Source organism: Saccoglossus kowalevskii, chromosome 3, assembly GCF_978046115.1.
Source record: "Saccoglossus kowalevskii chromosome 3, keSacKowa6.1, whole genome shotgun sequence".
In the NCBI taxonomy this organism is placed as follows: Eukaryota; Metazoa; Hemichordata; class Enteropneusta; family Harrimaniidae; genus Saccoglossus; species Saccoglossus kowalevskii.
Genome location: NC_140643.1, coordinates 194,909 through 214,459, shown reverse-complemented (window position 1 = coordinate 214,459; position 19,551 = coordinate 194,909). Strand labels below are relative to the sequence as shown.

The 19,551-nt window shown below is 40.3% G+C and overlaps 1 protein-coding gene across 2 annotated transcripts in view; it reads left to right on the top strand.

The window, feature by feature from the left end:
* Nucleotides 1-19,551, top strand: part of LOC102808683 (voltage-dependent calcium channel subunit alpha-2/delta-3-like) — a 311,772-nt gene that overhangs the window by 286,682 nt on the left and 5,539 nt on the right. For both annotated transcript variants that reach the window (XM_085496670.1, XM_085496668.1), the window contains exons 31-35: nt 10,734-10,809; nt 11,356-11,408; nt 12,419-12,477; nt 14,686-14,794; nt 17,911-18,106. In XM_085496670.1, the coding sequence (XP_085352796.1) occupies nt 10,734-10,809; nt 11,356-11,408; nt 12,419-12,477; nt 14,686-14,794; nt 17,911-18,106 (493 nt within the window). The remainder of the gene's footprint in view (nt 1-10,733; nt 10,810-11,355; nt 11,409-12,418; nt 12,478-14,685; nt 14,795-17,910; nt 18,107-19,551) is intronic.

Below are 19,551 nucleotides of genomic sequence, written 5' to 3'. Positions count from 1 at the left end.
GTATCAACCACTGATCTATCAAGTGATGACAGTGTATGTTAGACCTAGGTATCAGCCACTGACCTATCAAGTGACGACAGTGTATGTTAGACCTAGGTATCAACCACTGACCTCTCAAGTGATGACAGTGTATACAGCCCCACGTATCAACCACTGACCTATCAGGTGATGACAGTGTATACAGCCCCAAGTAACAACCACTGACCTATCGAGTGATGACAGTGTATGTTAGACCTAGGTATCAACCACTGACCTATTGAGTGATGACAGTGTATGTTAGACCTAGGTATCAGTCACTGACCTATCAAGTGATGAGAGGGTATGACAGCCCAAGGTATCAACCTATCAAGTGATGACAGTGTATGTCAGTCCCAGGTATCAACCACTGACCTATCAAGTGATGACAGTGTATATTAGACCTAGGTATCAGCCACTGACCTATCAAGTTATGACAGCCCCAGGTGTCAACCACTGACCTATCATGTGATGACAGTGTTTGACATCCCCAGATATCAACCACAGACCTGTCATGTGATGACAGTGTATGACAGCCCTCGGTGTCAACCACTGACCTATCAAGTGATGACAGTGTATACAGCCCCAGGTATCAACCACTGACCAATCGAGTGATGACAGTGTATGTTAGACCTAGGTATCACCACTGACCTATCAAGTGATGACAGTGTATGAGAGCCCCAGGTATCAACCACTGACCTATCGAGTGATGACAGTGTATCACAGCCCCAGGTATCAGCCATTGACCTATCAAGTGATGACAGTGTTTGACATCCCCAGGTATCAACCTATATCATGTCATGTGATGACAGTGCATGACAGCCCCAGGTGTCAACTACTGACCTATCAAGTGATGACAGTGTATGTCAGTCCCAGGTATCAATCAATGACCTATCAAGTGATGACAGTGTATGTTAGACCTATGTATCAACCACTGACCTATCAAGTGATGACAGTGTATACAGCCCCAGGTATCAACCTCTGACCTATCGAGTGATGACAGTGTATCACCACCCCAGGTATCAACCACTGATCTATCAAGTGATGACAGTGTATGTTAGACCTAGGTATCAGCCACTGACCTATCAAGTGACGACAGTGTATGTTAGACCTAGGTATCAACCACTGACCTATCAAGTGATGACAGTGTATGTTAGACCTATGTATCAACCACTGACCTATCAAGTGATGACAGTGTATACAGCCCCACGTATCAACCACTGACCTATCAAGTGATGACAGTGTATACAGCCCCAAGTAACAACCACTGACCTATCGAGTGATGACAGTGTATGTTAGACCTAGGTATCAACCACTGACCTATCGAGTGATGACAGTGTATGTTAGACCTAGGTATCAGTCACTGACCTATCAAGTGATGAGAGGGTATGACAGCCCAAGGTATCAACCTATCAAGTGATGACAGTGTATGTCAGTCCCAGGTATCAACCACTGACCTATCAAGTGATGACAGTGTATATTAGACCTAGGTATCAGCCACTGACCTATCAAGTTATGACAGCCCCAGGTGTCAACCACTGACCTATCATGTGATGACAGTGTTTGACATCCCCAGATATCAACCACAGACCTGTCATGTGATGACAGTGTATGACAGCCCTCGGTGTCAACCACTGACCTATCAAGTGATGACAGTGTATACAGCCCCAGGTATCAACCACTGACCAATCGAGTGATGACAGTGTATGTTAGACCTAGGTATCACCACTGACCTATCAAGTGATGACAGTGTATGAGAGCCCCAGGTATCAACCACTGACCTATCGAGTGATGACAGTGTATCACAGCCCCAGGTATCAGCCATTGACCTATCAAGTGATGACAGTGTTTGACATCCCCAGGTATCAACCTATATCATGTCATGTGATGACAGTGCATGACAGCCCCAGGTGTCAACTACTGACCTATCAAGTGATGACAGTGTATGTCAGTCCCAGGTATCAATCAATGACCTATCAAGTGATGACAGTGTATGTTAGACCTATGTATCAACCACTGACCTATCAAGTGATGACAGTGTATACAGCCCCAGGTATCAACCTCTGACCTATCGAGTGATGACAGTGTATCACCACCCCAGGTATCAACCACTGATCTATCAAGTGATGACAGTGTATGTTAGACCTAGGTATCAGCCACTGACCTATCAAGTGACGACAGTGTATGTTAGACCTAGGTATCAACCACTGACCTATCAAGTGATGACAGTGTATGTTAGACCTATGTATCAACCACTGACCTATCAAGTGATGACAGTGTATACAGCCCCACGTATCAACCACTGACCTATCAAGTGATGACAGTGTATACAGCCCCAAGTAACAACCACTGACCTATCGAGTGATGACAGTGTATGTTAGACCTAGGTATCAACCACTGACCTATCGAGTGATGACAGTGTATGTTAGACCTAGGTATCAGTCACTGACCTATCAAGTGATGAGAGGGTATGACAGCCCAAGGTATCAACCTATCAAGTGATGACAGTGTATGTCAGTCCCAGGTATCAACCACTGACCTATCAAGTGATGACAGTGTATCTCAGCCCAAGGTATCAACCATTGACCTATCAAGTGATGGCAGTGTTTGACATCCCAGGTATCAACCACTGACCTGTCATGTGAAGACAGAGTATGACAGCCCTAGGTATCAACCACTGACCTATCAAGTGATGACAGTGTATATTAGACCTAGGTATCAGCCACTGACCTATCAAGTTATGACAGCCCCAGGTGTCAACCACTGACCTATCAAGTGATGACAGTGTTTGACATCCCCAGATATCAACCAGAGACCTGTCATGTGATGACAGTGTATGACAGCCCTCGGTGTCAACCACTGACCTATCAAGTGATGACAGTGTATACAGCCCCAGGTATCAACCACTGACCAATCGAGTGATGACAGTGTATGTTAGACCAAGGTATCACCACTGACCTATCAAGTGATGACAGTGTATGAGAGCCCCAGGTATCAACCACTGACCTATCGAGTGATGACAGTGTATCACAGCCCCAGGTATCAGCCATTGACCTATCAAGTGATGACAGTGTTTGACATCCCCAGGTATCAACCTATATCATGTCATGTGATGACAGTGCATGACAGCCCCAGGTGTCAACTACTGACCTATCAAGTGATGACAGTGTATGTTAGACCTAGGTATCAGTCACTGACCTATCAAGTGATGAGAGGTTATGACAGCCCAAGGTATCAATCTATCAAGTGATGACAGTGTATGTCAGTCCCAGGTATCAACCACTGACCTATCAAGTGATGACAGTGTATGTCAGTCCCAGGTATCAATCAATGACCTATCAAGTGATGACAGTGTATGACATCCCCAGGTATCGACCACTGACATGTCATGTGATGACAATGTATGACAGCCTTTAGGTATCAACCACTGATCTATCAATTGATGACAGTGTATGTTAGACCTAGGTATCAGCCACTGACCTATCAAGTGATGACAGTGTTTGTTAGACCTAGGTATCAACCACTGACCTATCAAGTGATGACAGTGTATGTTAGACCTAGGTATCAGCCACTGACCTATCAAAAGACGACAGTGTATGTTAGACCTAGGTATCAACCACTGACCTATCAAGTGATGACAGTGTATGTTAGACCTATGTATCAACCAATGACCTATCAAGTGATGACAGTGTATACAGCCCCATGTATCAACCACTGACCTATCGAGTGATGACAATGTATCACCACCCCAGGTGTCAACCACTGACCTATCAAATGATGACAGTGTATCTCAGCCCAAGGTATCAACCATTGACTTATCAAGTGATGGCAGTGTTTGACATCCCCAGGTATCAACCACTGACCTGTCATGTGAAGACAGTGTATATTAGACCCAGGTATCAACCACTGACCAATCGAGTGATGACAGTGTATGTTAGACCTAGGTATCACCACTGACCTATCAAGTGATGACAGTGTATGAGAGCCCCAGGTATCAACCACTGACCTATCGAGTGATGACAGTGTATCACAGCCCCAGGTATCAGCCATTGACCTATCAAGTGATGACAGTGTTTGACATCCCCAGGTATCAACCTATATCATGTCATGTGATGACAGTGCATGACAGCCCCAGGTGTCAACTACTGACCTATCAAGTGATGACAGTGTATGTTAGACCTAGGTATCAGTCACTGACCTATCAAGTGATGAGAGGTTATGACAGCCCAAGGTATCAATCTATCAAGTGATGACAGTGTATGTCAGTCCCAGGTATCAACCACTGACCTATCAAGTGATGACAGTGTATGTCAGTCCCAGGTATCAATCAATGACCTATCAAGTGATGACAGTGTATGACATCCCCAGGTATCGACCACTGACATGTCATGTGATGACAATGTATGACAGCCTTTAGGTATCAACCACTGATCTATCAATTGATGACAGTGTATGTTAGACCTAGGTATCAGCCACTGACCTATCAAGTGATGACAGTGTTTGTTAGACCTAGGTATCAACCACTGACCTATCAAGTGATGACAGTGTATGTTAGACCTAGGTATCAGCCACTGACCTATCAAAAGACGACAGTGTATGTTAGACCTAGGTATCAACCACTGACCTATCAAGTGATGACAGTGTATGTTAGACCTATGTATCAACCAATGACCTATCAAGTGATGACAGTGTATACAGCCCCATGTATCAACCACTGACCTATCGAGTGATGACAATGTATCACCACCCCAGGTGTCAACCACTGACCTATCAAATGATGACAGTGTATCTCAGCCCAAGGTATCAACCATTGACTTATCAAGTGATGGCAGTGTTTGACATCCCCAGGTATCAACCACTGACCTGTCATGTGAAGACAGTGTATATTAGACCTAGGTATCAGCCACTGACCTATCAAGTGATGACAGTGTTTGACAGCCCTAGGTATCAACCACTGACCTATCAAGTGATGACAGTGTATATTAGACCTAGGTATCAGCCACTGACCTATCAAGTTATGACAGGGTATGACAGCCCCAGGTGTCAACCACTGACCTATCAAGTGATGACAGTGTTTGACGTCCCCAGATATCAACCACAGACCTGTCATGTGATGACAGTGTATGACAGCCCTCGGTGTCAACCACTGACCTATCAAGTGATGACAGTGTATGACAGACCCAGATATCAATCGATGACCTATCAAGTGATGACAGTGTATGACAGCCCCAGGTATCAACCACTGACCTGTCATGTAATGGCAGTGTATGACAGCCCTATGTATCAAACACTGACATATCAAGTTATGACCATGTATGACAGCCCCTGGTATGAACCACTGGCCTATCAAGTGATGACAGTGTATGTCAGCCCTAGGTATCAACCACTGACCTATTAAGTGATGACAGTGTATGACAGCCCTAGGTATCAACCACTAACCTATCTAGTGATGTCAGTGTATGTCAGTCCCAGGTATCAACCATTGAGCTACCAAGTGATGACAGTGTATGGCAGCCCTAGGTATCAACCACTGATCTTTCAAGTAAGGACAGTGTTTGACAGTCCCAGGTATCAACCACTGGCCTATCAAGTGACGACAGTGTATGTTAGACCTAGGTATCAACCACTGACCTATCAAGTGATGACAGTGTATGAGAGCCCCAGGTATCAACCACTGACCTATCGAGTGATGACAGTGTATCACAGCCCCAGGTATCAGCCATTGACCTATCAAGTGATGACAGTGTTTGACATCCCCAGGTATCAACCTATATCATGTCATGTGATGACAGTGCATGACAGCCCCAGGTGTCAACTACTGACCTATCAAGTGATGACAGTGTATGTCAGTCCCAGGTATCAAACAATGACCTATCAAGTGATGACAGTGTATGTTAGACCTATGTATCAACCACTGACCTATCAAGTGATGACAGTGTATACAGCCCCAGGTATCAACCTCTGACCTATCGAGTGATGACAGTGTATCACCACCCCAGGTATCAACCACTGATCTATCAAGTGATGACAGTGTATGTTAGACCTAGGTATCAGCCACTGACCTATCAAGTGACGACAGTGTATGTTAGACCTAGGTATCAACCACTGACCTATCAAGTGATGACAGTGTATACAGCCCCACGTATCAACCACTGACCTATCAAGTGATGACAGTGTATACAGCCCCAAGTAACAACCACTGACCTATCGAGTGATGACAGTGTATGTTAGACCTAGGTATCAACCACTGACCTATCGAGTGATGACAGTGTATGTTAGACCTAGGTATCAGTCACTGACCTATCAAGTGATGAGAGGGTATGACAGCCCAAGGTATCAACCTATCAAGTGATGACAGTGTATGTCAGTCCCAGGTATCAACCACTGACCTATCAAGTGATGACAGTGTATCTCAGCCCAAGGTATCAACCATTGACATATCAAGTGATGGCAGTGTTTGACATCCCAGGTATCAACCACTGACCTGTCATGTGAAGACAGAGTATGACAGCCCTAGGTATCAACCACTGACCTATCAAGTGATGACAGTGTATATTAGACCTAGGTATCAGCCACTGACCTATCAAGTTATGACAGCCCCAGGTGTCAACCACTGACCTATCAAGTGATGACAGTGTTTGACATCCCCAGATATCAACCACAGACCTGTCATGTGATGACAGTGTATGACAGCCCTCGGTGTCAACCACTGACCTATCAAGTGATGACAGTGTATACAGCCCCAGGTATCAACCACTGACCAATCGAGTGATGACAGTGTATGTTAGACCTAGGTATCACCACTGACCTATCAAGTGATGACAGTGTGTGAGAGCCCCAGGTATCGACCACTGACCTATCGAGTGATGACAGTGTATCACAGCCCCAGGTATCAGCCATTGACCTATCAAGTGATGACAGTGTTTGACATCCCCAGGTATCAACCTATATCATGTCATGTGATGACAGTGCATGACAGCCCCAGGTGTCAACTACTGACCTATCAAGTGATGACAGTGTATGTTAGACCTAGGTATCAGTCACTGACCTATCAAGTGATGAGAGGTTATGACAGCCCAAGGTATCAATCTATCAAGTGATGACAGTGTATGTCAGTCCCAGGTATCAACCACTGACCTATCAAGTGATGACAGTGTATGTCAGTCCCAGGTATCAATCAATGACCTATCAAGTGATGACAGTGTATGACATCCCCAGGTATCGACCACTGACATGTCATGTGATGACAATGTATGACAGCCTTTAGGTATCAACCACTGATCTATCAATTGATGACAGTGTATGTTAGACCTAGGTATCAGCCACTGACCTATCAAGTGATGACAGTGTTTGTTAGACCTAGGTATCAACCACTGACCTATCAAGTGATGACAGTGTATGTTAGACCTAGGTATCAGCCACTGACCTATCAAAAGACGACAGTGTATGTTAGACCTAGGTATCAACCACTGACCTATCAAGTGATGACAGTGTATGTTAGACCTATGTATCAACCAATGACCTATCAAGTGATGACAGTGTATACAGCCCCATGTATCAACCACTGACCTATCGAGTGATGACAATGTATCACCACCCCAGGTGTCAACCACTGACCTATCAAATGATGACAGTGTATCTCAGCCCAAGGTATCAACCATTGACTTATCAAGTGATGGCAGTGTTTGACATCCCCAGGTATCAACCACTGACCTGTCATGTGAATACAGTGTATATTAGACCTAGGTATCAGCCACTGACCTATCAAGTGATGACAGTGTTTGACAGCCCTAGGTATCAACCACTGACCTATCAAGTGATGACAGTGTATATTAGACCTAGGTATCAGCCACTGACCTATCAAGTTATGACAGGGTATGACAGCCCCAGGTGTCAACCACTGACCTATCAAGTGATGACAGTGTTTGACGTCCCCAGATATCAACCACAGACCTGTCATGTGATGACAGTGTATGACAGCCCTCGGTGTCAACCACTGACCTATCAAGTGATGACAGTGAATGACAGACCCAGATATCAATCGATGACCTATCAAGTGATGACAGTGTATGACAGCCCCAGGTATCAACCACTGACCTGTCATGTAATGGCAGTGTATGACAGCCCTATGTATCAAACACTGACATATCAAGTTATGACCATGTATGACAGCCCCTGGTATGAACCACTGGCCTATCAAGTGATGACAGTGTATGTCAGCCCTAGGTATCAACCACTGACCTATTAAGTGATGACAGTGTATGACAGCCCTAGGTATCAACCACTAACCTATCTAGTGATGTCAGTGTATGTCAGTCCCAGGTATCAACCATTGAGCTACCAAGTGATGACAGTGTATGGCAGCCCTAGGTATCAACCACTGATCTTTCAAGTAAGGACAGTGTTTGACAGTCCCAGGTATCAACCACTGGCCTATCAAGTGATGACAGTGTATGACAGCCCTAGGTATCAGCCACTGACCTATCAAGTGACGACAGTGTATGTTAGACCTAGGTATCAACCACTGACCTATCAAGTGATGACAGTGCATGTTAGACCTATGTATCAACCACTGACCTATCAAGTGATGACAGTGTATCACAGCCCCAGGTATCAACCACTGACCTGTCATGTGATGAAATTGTATGACAGCCCTAGGTATCAACCACTGACATGTCATGTGATGACAGTGTATGGCAGCCCTAGGTATCAACCACTGATCTATCAAGTGATGAGAGGGTATAACACCCCAGGTATCAACCACTGATCTATCAAATGATGACAGTGTATCTCAGCCCCAGGTATCAACCATTGACCTATCAAGTGATGACAGTGTATGTCAGTCCCAGGTATCAATCAATGACCTATCAAGTGATGACAGTGTATGACATCCCCAGGTATCGACCACTGACATGTCATGTGATGACAATGTATGACAGCCTTTAGGTATCAACCACTGATCTATCAATTGATGACAGTGTATGTTAGACCTAGGTATCAGCCACTGACCTATCAAGTGATGACAGTGTTTGTTAGACCTAGGTATCAACCACTGACCTATCAAGTGATGACAGTGTATGTTAGACCTAGGTATCAGCCACTGACCTATCAAAAGACGACAGTGTATGTTAGACCTAGGTATCAACCACTGACCTATCAAGTGATGACAGTGTATGTTAGACCTATGTATCAACCAATGACCTATCAAGTGATGACAGTGTATACAGCCCCATGTATCAACCACTGACCTATCGAGTGATGACAATGTATCACCACCCCAGGTGTCAACCACTGACCTATCAAATGATGACAGTGTATCTCAGCCCAAGGTATCAACCATTGACTTATCAAGTGATGGCAGTGTTTGACATCCCCAGGTATCAACCACTGACCTGTCATGTGAATACAGTGTATATTAGACCTAGGTATCAGCCACTGACCTATCAAGTGATGACAGTGTTTGACAGCCCTAGGTATCAACCACTGACCTATCAAGTGATGACAGTGTATATTAGACCTAGGTATCAGCCACTGACCTATCAAGTTATGACAGGGTATGACAGCCCCAGGTGTCAACCACTGACCTATCAAGTGATGACAGTGTTTGACGTCCCCAGATATCAACCACAGACCTGTCATGTGATGACAGTGTATGACAGCCCTCGGTGTCAACCACTGACCTATCAAGTGATGACAGTGAATGACAGACCCAGATATCAATCGATGACCTATCAAGTGATGACAGTGTATGACAGCCCCAGGTATCAACCACGGACCTGTCATGTAATGGCAGTGTATGACAGCCCTATGTATCAAACACTGACATATCAAGTTATGACCATGTATGACAGCCCCTGGTATGAACCACTGGCCTATCAAGTGATGACAGTGTATGTCAGCCCTAGGTATCAACCACTGACCTATTAAGTGATGACAGTGTATGACAGCCCTAGGTATCAACCACTAACCTATCTAGTGATGTCAGTGTATGTCAGTCCCAGGTATCAACCATTGAGCTACCAAGTGATGACAGTGTATGGCAGCCCTAGGTATCAACCACTGATCTTTCAAGTAAGGACAGTGTTTGACAGTCCCAGGTATCAACCACTGGCCTATCAAGTGATGACAGTGTATGACAGCCCTAGGTATCAGCCACTGACCTATCAAGTGACGACAGTGTATGTTAGACCTAGGTATCAACCACTGACCTATCAAGTGATGACAGTGCATGTTAGACCTATGTATCAACCACTGACCTATCAAGTGATGACAGTGTATCACAGCCCCAGGTATCAACCACTGACCTGTCATGTGATGAAATTGTATGACAGCCCTAGGTATCAACCACTGACATGTCATGTGATGACAGTGTATGGCAGCCCTAGGTATCAACCACTGATCTATCATGTGATGAGAGGGTATAACACCCCAGGTATCAACCACTGATCTATCAAATGATGACAGTGTATCTCAGCCCCAGGTATCAACCATTGACCTATCAAGTGATGACAGTGTTTGACATCCCCAGGTATCAACCACTGACCTATCAAGTGCTGACAGTGTATGTTAGACCTAGGTATCAGCCGTTGACCTATCAAGGTATGACAGTGTATGTCAGCCCTAGTTATCAATCACTGACCTATGGTGATGGTGTTCAACTGACCAGGCCTATTTCATAATACATTAATAAATGTATTATTTTGCTTCTATCTGTGTAGGGTACCAATAACTGATTATCAAGGAATGTGTAAAACTGAACAAGATGAAGGCAGTGCAGCGTCGCATATATTAGATGTAAGTTTCCATACTGGCATGATATATCTTCACAACTATGGTATTTTAGTACATAATCATGATTGGTACTAGGGGTAATTGCACTACATACCTGGAACATTAATGTTGGAGTAGCTTTGTGTTGTAGCCCTCCTTTGAGATTTTATAGTGCTTAAAGTCTGTCTATCATAATTTATAATACAGACATGTCTCCATAATTTGACGATAGTCATCTTGTAGTTGTGTTATTTTCGATTTGTGAAAAAATTTGGAGTGGAATAAAATATTTTGTGATGTTCCTTAAGTATATGACACAATTGTGTCTACAGGGCCGCATTTTTATACTTGAAAACCACAGTATCTTTTGTCAGATTTGTTCATTTCATGGTGATATCTACAATCTTAGGACAGAAAAACTTTCTTTTAAAAAAAAGCCCAGAATTTATCAATTTTTTACTAAATGTCCATCTGATATTTATAATGTTAGATGTATGGGACAGCACAATCATACATGTATCACTGTAGCAGGATATCTGTGAGTGACTAACATTAACTTCTTTTTTGCAGCCTTTTTTCTCTGTGACAGCATATGTACATTGGGTGACCAACTATTTCATGGTGTAAGTATATGTATTACTCTCCAGCTGTATCTCACACATGCCTAAACCTGTCACATACACGTGATGACAGTGTATACAAATATCATGCATCTTGGGATACATATTTACATACATTAGATTCACAATCTGATTTAAGCTGGCTAACTTCATCATATCAAGCATTCTGGAAGCTTTATGCACACCATTATCTCCACTTGTGTGCAAAATTTGGTGTGTTTGTCTATCTGTTCATCCATGTCTGATCAAATTGGGCAAATAGGTACCTTAGGGTAATGTGCAGAATATATTTTCTACATTGTATGTGTTCATTTGTGGTCAGAATTTCCCCTTTCTAAATTTTAGCCTGCATTTCTGCAAACAAATGTTTGACTACTTTATTGCATTGTGTTCGGACTTTTATACTTTTTTGCCAAGCAAATGGAGAATGTACATTGTTTGTTTGTATTCATCTGTTATTTAATCTAGATTCCCAATGAACCTGATTGTAATAGTTACGCAATGTTGTTTTTAGTTGGGATTCAAAATGGCCAAATGGTGGAAATTTTCTTTCTTTGAGTGCAGTTCCAAAACTGTATCTGTGACATGCCTTTTCAAACCATATTCAAACCTAAACTCATAGTTGCTGTCGACATAGGAAGTAAAGTAAGCAAATAACACCAAATAAACGGCAAGGTAAAGACTATGTCTAATTATAGTAAATACGTACTGCGTGCGTGACTCGAACCGGCGCTCGCGTACGGCACCTAATCGCCTAGCTTCACGCCACTACACGTCTTCCCCTCGGCCACCGGGCATCCCCAAAAAATGATGCTTAATAACCGAGCTCATTACGTGCAGAGAACGTGAAACCCGTCCACGCGATACGCGCCACACAGCATGGCCAGATCCTTCAGATATATATATGCCTATATATATATATATATATGTCATGTATCATATATCACACATATACACAACTATTTTCTTCAGGTAAAATGATTCAAAGGTATTTTTGTTTGAAATTGTTTCAGATGGCTTGTACAATTTAGTTTCTATGATTGGTTATATTCAGATGTTGCTGCATCCTCAGGTGAGTTTTTTTTTACTTAGTATAATGTCTGCTGCCATGGATAGCCAAAGAGATATGAAAAAAAAAATATCCTCTGGGCTGCACATATTATCTGAACTGTTGTAATGTCATGTAGATGTGCTGCATATCATTACCTGATTTCAACTGCTGTAATGTCATGTAGTCATGCTGCATATCAATACCTGATTTTAACTGTTGTAATGTCATGTAGATATGCTGCATATCATTACCTGATTTTAACTGTTGTAGTGTCATGTAAACACGCTGCATATCATTACTTGATTTTAACTGTTGTAATGTCATGTGGTCATGCTGCATATCATTACCTGATTTTAACTGTTGTAATGTCATGTGGTCATGCTGCATATCATTACCTGATTTTAACTGTTGTAGTGTCATGTAAACACGCTGCATATCATTACTTGATTTTAACTGTTGTAATGTCATGTGGTCATGCTTCATATCATTACCTGATTTTAACTGTTGTAATGTCATGTAGACATACTGCATATCATTACTTGATTTTAACTGTTGTAATGTCATGTGGTCATGCTGCATATCATTACCTGATTTTAACTGTTGTAATGTCATGTGGTCATGCTACATATCATAACCTGATTTCAGCTGTTGTAATGTCATGTAGATATGCTGCATATCATTACATGATTTTAACTGTTGTAATGTCATGTGGTCATGCTGCATATCATTACCTGATTTTAACTGTTGTAATGTCATGTAGATATGCTGCATATCATTACCTGATTTTAACTGTTGTAATGTCATGTAGACATGCTTCATATCATTACCTGATATTAACTGTTGTAGTGTCATGTAAACATGCTGCATATCATTACTTGATTTTAACTGTTGTAATGTCATATGGACATGCTGCATATCATTACCTGATATTAACTGTTGTAATGTCATGTAGACGTACTGCATATCATTACTTGATTTTAACTGTTGTAATGTCATGTAGACATGCTGCATATCATTACCTGATTTTAACTGTTGTAATGTCATGTAAACATGCTGCATATCATTACCTGATTTTAACTGTTGTAATGTCATGTAGACATGCTGCATATCATTACTTGATTTTAACTATTGTAATGTCATGTAGGCATGCTACTTATCATTACTTGATTTTAACTATTGTAATGTCATGTAGACATGCTGCATATCATTACCTGATTTTAACTGTTGTAATGTCATGTAGATATGCTACATATCATTACCTGATTTTAACTGTTGTAATGTCATGTAAACATGCTACATATCATTACCTGATATTAACTGTTGTAGTGTCATGTAAACACGCTGCATATCATTACTTGATTTTAACTGTTGTAATGTCATGTAGACATGCTTCCTATCATTACCTGATTTTAACTGTTGTAATGCCATGTAGACAAGCTGCATGTCATTACTTGATTTTAACTGTTGTAATGTCATGTAGACATGCTTCATATCATTACCTGATTTCAGCTGTTGTAATGTCATGTAGACATGCTTCATATCATTACCTGATTTCAGCTGTTGTAATGTCATGTAGACATGCTACATATCATAACCTGATTGTAACTGTTGTCGTATACATATAACAAGGTCCTGGTAACAAACAGTATCTAATTGTGGTTCCACACCTATCACGCAAACAACACTGCGATACCGCAGCACCCTGAAGGTTGAACCCAGTCGTTAAATTGTCAATTCAAGTTACTCATGTTTTAATATTATAGTGAAATGAATTAATGTTCAAAAAAGCGATAATCATGGTAAAAAGCTGTTTATTTCACAGTAAATATTGTTCTGAGAATAATGTTGCCCTCTTGTATGCATCTAAGATGATTGTCTTGTTACCGATATATAAAGGAAGTGACCCTATACAAGATTGTAAGGCTAACCAAAGGCAATGGAACAAATGTGAATGTGCTGAATGTAATAATAATAATTATCTTTATTGCTCTTGTATCCCTATTAGGATTTTGACTACAATGCAATACAGATGTGAACAAGATATGAATGTCACAGTCCCCACAATTAAATTATAAAATACTCTTGCTAAAATACTACATGGAACATCTGTAAACAATTGAATTTATATGTATTCTACTTTCATTTTGTAGAAATGTATTTCCTAGTCATGCTTCATTCGTTACCTGGTTGTAATAGTTGTAATGGAATTTCTTATGTTTTCTCTCACAGTTCATAAGTACTACTATACTCCATGTGATAAAGAATATACTTTTTTCCATTCTGTTCCTAATGTGGATACTTCCAGTTTGGGTGTACAAGATTGTGGGTTGTGTGAACAGTAAGTACTATGGAATAACACATTTAGGAATAGTAGGTAATAGGTATATCAACACACTGGGATACATTGGGCCATTCCAGTGTATATCTGCACCCCCCTGTTGATGAGCTTGTGTGTTTACTTCATACAGGGTGTAATTTCCATGGGTGTACAAGTCATACAAAGTTTTATTTCCAAATCACCATTCACCATACAGTAATGGAAATCCAAAACTATAGTTCCTACTTATGGTGTTGATGAGTTCCATTGTGCCACCATACAGAGTAGGATTTCCAACTATAACTCTCATCATATGCTAATTTACCAAGTTCAAAATTTTATATTTGATAATGGAAATCCAAACTAGTCCTGATTCACGGTGTTGATGAGCTCATTCATGCCACCATCCTTATCTAATTTCAGTAATAACTATTTCATACTGGCCCATTTTTTTACCATATACAGTCAGAATTCCAAGTTTTTTTTTAGTCATACTGTTGGAAATCCAACCTCATCAACCGGTATGTGGCGAGATAAACTAGGCCATATTTTATTTAGTAGCCATAACTGCCTGGATTTTTAGGAATTTTTTTTCCACACTCGTCTGGATTTCCAGATTCTGTTTCTCCATATACAGTTGGAATTCCGGGGTATTTTTCCCATCATACAGTGCTGGAAATCCAACCACATCAAGAGGGGGATGCAGATATAAACCGGAATGGCTCATTAGGGGGTAGGGGGTACAATATTGGATATTGGCTATATCAACACAGTAGGACACATTAGGAGATACTAGGTATATCAGTGCACAGTGGTACATTAAGGGGTATTTGTAAATTCAACACACTGGTACACATTAGGGGATAGTAGGTATATCATTGCACAGTGATACATTAAGGGTATTGGGTATATCAACACACTGGGACACATTATAGGGGTACTAGGTATATCATTCTACAGTGATACATTAAAGGGTATTGGGTATATCAACACACTGGGACACATTAGGGGGTACTAGGTATCTCAGTGCACAGTGATACATTAAAGGGTATTGGGTATATCAACACACTAGGATGCATTAATGGGGTATGAGGTATATCATTGCACAGTGATACATTATAGGGTACTGGGTATATCAACACACTGGGACACATTAAGGGGGTACTAGGTATATCATTCCACAGTGATACATTAAAGGGTATTGGGTATATCAACACACTAGGATGCATTAATGGGGTACGTAGGTATATCATTCCACAGTGATACATTAACGGTTATTGGGTATATCAACACACTAGGACACATTAAGGGGGTACTAGGTATATCATTCTACAGTGATGCATTAAAAGGTATAGGGTATATCAACACACTAGGATGCATTAAGGGGTACTAGGTATATCATTCCACAGTGATACATTAAAGGGTATTGGGTATATCAACACACTAGGACACATTAAGGGGGTACTAGGTATATCATTCCACAGTGATACATTAAAGGGTATTGGGTATATCAACACACTGGGACACATTAATAGGGTACTAGGTATATCATTGCACAGTGATACATCAAAGGGTATTGGGTATATCAACACACTGGGACACATTAGGAGGTACTAGGTATATCAGTGCACAGTGATACATTAACGGTTAATGGGTATATCAACACACTGGGACACATTAAGGGGGTACTAGGTATATCATTCCACAGTGATACATTAAAGGGTATTGGGTATATCAACACACTGGGACACATTAAGGGGGTACTATGTATATCATTGCACAGTGATACATCAAAGGGTATTGGGTATATCAACACGCTGGGACACATTAAGGGGGTACTATGTATATCATTGCACAGTGATACATCAAAGGGTATTTGGTATATCAACACACTGGGACACATTAAGGGGGTACTAGGTATATCATTCCACAGTGATACATTAAAGGGTATTCTTAAATCAACACACTGGGAAACATCAGGGGGTACTAGGTATCTCAGTGCACAGTGGTACATTTAGGGGTATTGGGTATATCAACACACTAGGACACATTATTGGAGTACAGGGTATATCATTACACAGTGATACATTAAAGGGTATTGGATCAATCAACACACTATGATACATTAATAGGGTACTAGGTATATCATTGTACAGTGACACATTAAAGAGTGTTGGGTATATCAACCCACTGGGACAAATTAGGAGGTACTAGGTATATCATTGCACAGTGATACATTAAAGGGTATTGGGTATATCGACATACTAGGACACATTAGGAAGTACAAGGTATATCAGTACACAGTGATACATTACTGGATAGTGGGAATATCAACACACTAGGACACATTAAAATGGGGTACAAGGTATTTTATTACACAGTGATACATTACGGGATATTGGGTATATCACCATACCAGGACACATTAATGGTACAAGGTATATAATTACACAGTGATACATTAGATGGTATTGGGTATATCATCATACTGGGACACATTAAGGGGGTACTAAGTATATTATTGCACAGTGATATATTAAAGGGTATTGGGTATATCAACACACTAGGATACATTAATGGAATACAAGGTTTATCATTGCACAGTGATACATTAAAGGGTATTGGGTATATCAAAACACTAGGACACATTATTGGAGTACAAGTTATATCATTGCACAGTGATACATTAAGGGGCATTGGGTCAATCAACACACTAGGATACATTAATAGGGTACTAGGTATATCATTGCACAGTGATACATCAAAGGGTATTGGGTATATCAACACACTGGGCCACATTAGAAGGTACTAGGTATATCATTGCACAGTGATACATGAAAGGGTATTTGGTATATCAACACACTAGGACACATTAATGGGTACAAGGTATATCATTGCACAGTGATACATCAAAGGGTATTGGGTATGTCAACACCCTGGGAAACATTAAGGGGGTATGAGGTATAGCATTAAAGTGATACATTAAAGGATTTTGGGTATATCAACACACTGGGACACATTAAGGGGGTACTGATTGTATCAATTAACTTGAGCAGAGGCTAATTGAGATATCACTGTACCGGCACAGTTTATGTTAGGTTTCTTCCCAGTTTTGAAATGAATATTTTTTTTTCCAGATCATTTGCATACCAAAGTTTGCCATTCAGTAATTTGGTTTTACTTGTGATAGATGTAACTAATTGTGATTGTATCTCCAATACAACATCATTTGAACCCAAGAAAAAGGTTTACAATGATACTGATTTATGGCAAAGGTTACGTGCACAGAGTCATCGTAAAAGACCATTGTCTTGTCATTCTATATCTGAATATGTAAGTGTTAATGAGAGTGTTATGTAATATCAATAGTTCATCTGCAAAACATTACTTTAAAAACTGATGTTTATCAAACCCTTACTTTATACGTCATTAGTTATCACATGCTTACTTTATACATCATTAGTTATCACTCGCTTACTTTATATATCATTAGTTATCAAACCCTTACTTTATATGTCATTGGTTATCAAACCCTTACTTTATACATTATTAGTTATCACACCTTTACTTTATACATTATTAGTTATCACACCTTTACTTTATACATTATTGGTTATCAAACGCTTACTTTATACGTAATTGGTTATCACACCCTTACTTTATATGTCATTGGTTATCAAACCCTTACTTTATACACCATTGGTTATCACACCCTTACTTTATATGTCATTGGTTATCAAACCCTTACTATATACGTCATTAGTTATCACACCCTTACTTTATACATCATTAGTTATCACACCTTTACTTTATACATTATTAGTTATCACACCTTTACTTTATACATCATTGGTTTTCACACCTTTACTTTATACATTATTAGTTATCACACCTTTACTTTATACATCATTGGTTATCACACCCTTACTTTATATGTCATTGGTTATCACACCTTTACTTTATACGTCATTAGTTATGACACCCTTACTTCATACACCATTGGTTATCACACGCTAACTTTATATGTCATTGGTTATCACACCCTTACTTTATACGTCATTAGTTGTCTATGCTTACTTTATATGTCATTGATTATCACATCCTTACTTTGTACATCATTAGTTATCACACCTTTACTTTATACATTATTGGTTATCACACCCTTACTTTATACATCATTGGTTATCACACCTTTACTTTATACATTATTAGTTATCACACCTTTACTTTATACATCATTAGTTATCACACCTTTACTTTATAAATTATTGGTTATCACACCCTTACTTTATACATCATTGGCTTTCACACCTTTACTTTATACATTATTAGTTATCATACCTTTACTTTATACATTATTGGTTATCAAACCCTTACTTTATACATCATTGGTTATCACACCTTTACTTTATACATCATTAGTTATCACACCTTTACTTTACACATTATTGGTTATCAAACCCTTACTATATATATATCATTTGTTATCACACCCTTACTTTATACGTAATTGGTCATCACACCCTTACTTTATATGTCATTGGTTATCACACCCTTACTTTATACGTCATTAGTTATCACACCCTTACTTCATACATCATTGGTTATCACACACTAACTTTATATGTCATTGGTTATCACACCCTTACTTCATACATCATTGGTTATCACACACTAACTTTATATGTCATTGGTTATCACACCCTTACTTTATACGTCATTAGTTATCACACCCTTACTTTATATGTCATTGGTTATCACACCTTACTTCATACACC